Genomic DNA, 6151 nt, shown 5'->3' with positions numbered 1-6151 from the left:
AACGTGTCCTCCATTTATCTTGAGTATACCGGGAAATGGTAATGTAATCTCATTGTGGGTAATGGACAAAAAAATAATCCTTGTCTGTAAAACTTTCTTGTTACGATGATGACAACCATAACGAGGACAGCAAGACCAGGAAAGAAACTCTGATAGCAAGATGTCAGAACATAGACGAGATTATCTTGTGAAATTAGCCCTGTGTGTCTGACAGATTTCTTTCTTTGTAGAGGAAATAGTGCACAAAGTCTCAAAGATTTTGATCAAAGAAAAAAGAAAACTGCAATTTTTGCCACAAAAAGACAGGTGGCGTAAGCATGCAACATTTAAAAAATATATATATATATGAAGTGATTATTTTCTCTGGGGTTCTTTGAAAAAGCTCGCTGGCGCTGGGTTCGTGGCTGCGGCCGGTGACGTCAGTGTGGCAGTGCGGAGCCCGGCGCCGCGGCTCCCTATAAGCCGAGGAGCTGTCCGGGTGCTGAAACGGCCCGAGCCGCTGTCCTGGAGGACCCGAGGCACCTGCCCTAGACCTTCTCTGCCGTGTAAGAAAAGAGGTAAGGCTGCTTTTCTCCTTGATTTGCTGGAAAGTTCTAAATTGCATGTTCTTCTCTTAATTACTAGCAAGGAAGAAAACAAACCTTTGGCAAGCCTGTATTTGTAGAATAACTGAATAGCAACCTGCTGCTCACCAGCCAATGTAAGGACCCGAGATCCATGTGTACAGATAATTTAGCCTATGATTTATACTATTTGATGTTGGATATTCACCAAGGAGAATGTTGTTTAGATAACCATATATGAGAAGAGTGAAAAAGTTAAGGGTTTTAGCGTCAATATACATATTAACGTAAAGTTAAACAAGCCTGATACCTTGTTTCTTTCCATTATATATTGTTTCTTCCTCTAAGAAACACATACAACGCCAAGGGTATAGTTTATATGCTTAATATTCTTAACAGTAGGTTTCCAAGGGCTCAATTGTTGGTAAACACATTAGTCATGGAGATAACCGATTTTCGAACTAATTTTTTTCTCTGATATTTACCTTTTGGGAGCTCTAAAGTAACTATATATAATTATTTTCTTCACTGGTGCATTTGAAGGATTTACACTATTATCTCTTAATTTTAGTCCCAGGAAAGTAGCTTAGAATGATCCTGAACTCAGGCTTCCTCTTTTACCCAGGGTAAAATATTATCTTGGGTTATAGTTTGGATATAATCATGAATTACAGAGAAATGTTAATTTTGAATATATAATGAAAACATTCATAACTGTGTGAATTATTATTGTTATTATGTTTTGATCGAAAGAGATTGTACAATATTTTGCCAAATATTTTGACTGGAGTAAGTATTTGTTTTTTTTCAGTTTCCCAACTAGCTGAATTGCTCAAATTAGATCTATCTATTTGCTTGTGTTAATGCTGTAGTCTGCTTTCAATAGAAAGGACATTTTAACTTGAGAGGTTTTAGTCATAGCTATCAAGGAAGAAATAATGTCCCTGTTATTTGTATTTCAGGAAATTCAATTTAAATCCAATCCTATAAACATACTGTAGTTGTTGAAAACATCTTTATTACTTGAAAGAGCTGCTATCTGGGAAAGAAATCCTTTGAGTAAGACTCAAAGACAAAAACTATGTTGTCCAAAGTGGTCCTGAAGAGATAGCCAAAAGGTAGCACTTGTTAGGCTGCTGTTTAAAAAAATTGCAAATGAGTCTTCTGCTCCAACTCTACAGGAAAGCCCATTTTCATAATAATTCTACCGACAAGCACATAACCTATATGTTAAAAACATTTTGAGATAGTGGTTTCAAAGAAAATAGCCTCGATAGGGTTTTTTAATATTACCATTTCATATGTCAATGTTGAAAATTTATTACTAAACCCAAATTAATCCTGATATAATATGAAGAATGTTTCATTTAAACCTAAGAATTTTATGAATGAAATTACTTATAGTGGAGATTTGTTTATAGTAAATATATTGGAAGTATTATCTAAAATGCCTGTTGAGTTTTTTCTTTCAGTAAATTAAATGGTCTGGTAAATAGAAATCATTTTAATAAATATATGTATCTATGCTAAAAATTTTGCTATAATTAAAACCATTTGGAGGCTTTAAGCACTGAAAACCTTACCCAATTATTAATATGATCTAGTGAAAAAATTATTATTTCCTACAATTGATATCTAAGCTAACAGAAAATTATATAGCTATAACTTAGTTTATTCATCATACAACCACGATCCAGTAAAGATATTATGAACTTCTATAAGCTTCTTCTACATTCATTTTATTTACAAAAAATTTTCAAATATTAAATTTTTTTTCCATGTTAGTAATGCCAAATATAAAACAGGTAAAAAAAAAATCCTCTTCCTAATTCATATGTGAGATTTTAAGGCACTGGAGAAAAATGAATGAAGATTTTTAAGCAGGAAGAATTGAACACATCATCTGTGTTTATCTAAATTGGGAGTTATATAGTGGTTATTTTAAGATTTTCTGAGAGTATGAGTCATTTGAAATTTCACAGGTCCATACCAAAATAGACATAGACTTAAGACAAACTGAATCTGAGCACTCTCAAGTTTAGAAATAGACTAGTTAAAAAAACTTATGTTCTCTCTGTAGCATCTGTTATTATTTACTATATGCTCTCAAGGGCTGATGAAAAGTATAACCACAATTGCATTTTGCAAGACAGTTACAATAAAATTATTAGAAGAAATAGGGAGCATATAGATTTTAAAAGTTTATTATTTCAGCATATTTACACAGAAAGAAACTTCATTGGTTTAGTCTTCTAGCTGAGATCTGAGAAGACCCATGCTCTGGTGGTTATTAATTGATAGTTGGATTTAGTATCAGATTGAGAATAGGCTGGTTATGGAAAATATATGTCACTAAACCCCCCCTAGGAGATAGTTCAGTGTGATGGACACTAACGGATGGTAACTCTCCTTGTAAATGGTCATGTCCCTGCTGCTGTATTTCAACAACAAAGTTAGATGGACAATTTGAGAAATACACCACATGCTTTTTGACAAAACTTTAGGGACATAATTGTGTGTTTGTGTGTGTGTATACATGCATGTTTTGATTTGAGCCAATGAATCATTTTACCAATGATTTCAAAGAATGCTGTATAAGAGACCTAAAACATCTTGCAAAGTCTTTTCTCCTTTATTTAAAAGAAACAGCATGTACTAAAATTCAAAGTACATGTTTTGCAAATGAAAAAATAAAATTTGAGAAATCTCTTATCAGTGCTTTGGTTGTTGTTTTAGCTAAGAGAATGCTATGCAATTTTAATGTCAGTAAGTAAGAGTGTTGCTAAAGTTCCCCATAGTTACCTTGTGGGGGTCATATAGGAAATACTAATGGATTTTAAAAAACAGTTGTCCTAAATTTAATGTGATATAATCTCTGCTGTGATTTCCCTCCCTCAATGGCCAATTATTTCTTTTGCTATACTGACTTATAGTTTGTTTCATTTGTGTTAATTCATGTTTTCTATGCTTTAAGGAAATCTTTCAAACATGGCAGAAGCTAAGACCTACCAGCTTGGAGCAGCCCTACTTCTTATCCCTTTAATTTTCCTCGTATCTGGGGCTGAAGCAGCTTCATTTCAGCGAAACCAGTTGCTTCAAAGAGAACCAGACCCAAGATCGGAAAATGTCCAAAAGCTTCCCAATCCTGACATGATCAAGGCTTTGGAGTATATAGAAAAGCTCCGACAACAAGCCCATAAGGAAGAAAGCAGCCCCGACTACAATCCCTACCAAGGTCTCTCTGTTCCCCTTCAGCAGAAAGAAAGTGGTGATGACAGTCACTTGCCAGAAAGTTCAAGGGATTCACTGAGTGAAGATGACTGGATGAGGATAATACTTGAAGCTTTGAGACAGGCTGAAAATGAGCCCCAGTCTGCACTGAAAGAAAACAAGCCCTATGCCTTGAATTTGATGGATATGAGTGACGATTATGAGGCACAGCAGTGGCCAGAGAGAAAGCTCAAGCACATGCAATTCCCTCTTATGTATGAAGACAATTCCAGGGACAACCCCTTTAAACGCACAAATGAAATAGTGGAGGAACAATACACTCCTCAAAGTCTGGCTACACTGGAATCTGTCTTCCAAGAGCTGGGAAAGCTGGCAGGACCAAACAGCCAGAAGCGTGAGAAGGTTGACGAGGAGCAAAAACTTTACACTGACGACGAAGATGATGTCTACAAGGCCAATAACATCGCCTATGAAGATGTGGTTGGGGGAGAAGACTGGAACCCAGTGGAGGAGAAAATAGAGAGTCAAACCCAGGAAGAGGTGAGAGACAGCAAAGAGAATATAGAAAAAAATGAACAAATCACTGATGAAATGAAACGTTCGGGGCAACTGGCTCTCCAGGATGAAGATCTCCAGAAAGAGAGCAAAGACCAACTTTCAGATGATGTCTCCAAAGTTGTTGCCTATTTGAAAAGGTTAGTGAAAGCTGTGGGAAGTGGGAGGTCACTGAATGGGCTAAATGGGGACAGGGCAACCAGGCTTTTCGAGAAACCACTTGATTCTCAGTCTATTTATCAGCTGATAGAAATCTCAAGGAATTTACAGATACCCCCTGAAGATCTAATTGACATGCTCAAAACTGGGGAGAAGCCAAGTGCATCAGCAGAACCAGAGCAGGAGCTTGACCTTCCGGTTGACCTAGATGACATCTCAGAGGCTGACTTAGATCATCCAGACCTGTTCCAAAATAAAGTGCTCTCCAAGAGTGGCTACCCCAAAACAGCTGGTCGTGCTGGGCCAGAGGCCCTACCAGATGGACTCAGTGTTGAGGACATTTTAAATCTTTTAGGGATGGAGGGTGCAGCAAATCAGAAACCTCCATATTTCCCCAATCCATACAACCGAGAGAAGGTTCTGCCAAGACTTCCCTATGGCCCAGGAAAATCTAGAGGAAACCAGCTTCCCAAAGCCACCTGGATGTCAGATGTTGAAAACAAACCAATGGTGTATGAAAACCTGAATGACAAGGATCAAGAATTGGGAGAGTACTTGGCCAGGATGCTAGTAAAATATCCTGAGATCATGAATTCAAACCAGGTGAAGCGTGCTCCCGGTCAAGGTTCGTCTGAAGATGACCTACCGGAAGAAGACCAAGTTGAGAAAACCATCCAAGAGGCTTCTAATCAAGGCAGCTCTCAGGAGACTGACAAGCTGGCCCCGGTTAGCAAGAGGCTTCCTGTGGGGCCTCCAAAGAATGACGGCAGCCCCAACAGACAGTACCTGGATGAAGATCTGCTGATGAAAGTGCTGGAATACCTCAACCAAGAAAAGGCGGAAAAGGGAAAAGAGCATCTTGCAAAGAGAGCAATGGAAAACATGTAAGCAGCTTTCACTGATCGCCTGACTCTCCGTCCTCCCACCCCAAGCAACCCCCAGCATTTCTCTTAGTGTATTGACTTCTCTGCTGTTAACACTGTACTATCTTTCACTGATGTACAGGCAGATGCACCAGGAGACTGGGGAGTCTGCTTCACTTCCTCTGAGCTGTTCTCTTGTGTATGGATGTGTGTAAATGTTATGACTCCTGGATAAAAAATCCATTATGTTCATTACTTAAGAAAGATATCTATGATAGTGTTTAATAGTGTATCTAAATGGCTGTGGCATTGCTGATGCTTACATGTGATAAAGAGTGTCCTATAATTCTCTTGAAAGTTTTTAATATTTATTGAATTATTTTGTTACTGTCTGTAGTGTTTAGTGGAGTACTGGAGCAGAAAAATAATAAAGCATTATAATTATATAGTTTTATTTATAAGGCCTTTTCTATTGTGTGCTTTATTGTTGATTAATAAATGTTATTTCTGGTCAACTTTGGACTCTTCATTCTGGAAACCAGAAATAATGATGATGGAGCAAGCCAGAAGAGAAAATCATTACCTTCCCCAGCCAACCAGGTAAGAAATAGTTTTTAAATGTGTGTATGCTTGGAGAAGGCAGCTTCCTGGAACAGCCCACTATGATTGACTATATGGTTTTTGTCACATCTATGATTTATAGAATAAGCCTTTTGCTGTAATATGTATATCTTTTACTATTGATTCATAGAAAAATAAAAGAAATTTGTTTTCAATACC

The 6151-nt window shown here is 37.4% G+C and overlaps 1 protein-coding gene across 1 annotated transcript; it reads left to right on the top strand.

The window, feature by feature from the left end:
* The first annotated feature begins 354 nt into the window (after nucleotides 1–354).
* SCG2 (secretogranin II) lies at nucleotides 355–5882 on the top strand. Its single transcript, XM_053598035.1, has 2 exons — nucleotides 355–557; nucleotides 3538–5882. Exon 2 carries the CDS (start codon nucleotides 3552–3554, stop codon nucleotides 5394–5396), a length of 1845 nt encoding a protein of 614 aa, XP_053454010.1. The 5' UTR covers nucleotides 355–557; nucleotides 3538–3551; the 3' UTR covers nucleotides 5397–5882.
* The last annotated feature ends 269 nt before the right edge of the window (nucleotides 5883–6151 follow it).

This window comes from Nycticebus coucang, chromosome 7 (assembly GCF_027406575.1).
Source record: "Nycticebus coucang isolate mNycCou1 chromosome 7, mNycCou1.pri, whole genome shotgun sequence".
NCBI lineage: Eukaryota > Metazoa > Chordata > Mammalia > Primates > Lorisidae > Nycticebus > Nycticebus coucang.
Note: the sequence above shows the minus strand (reverse complement) of the source record. Positions and strands in the feature narration are given on the sequence as shown.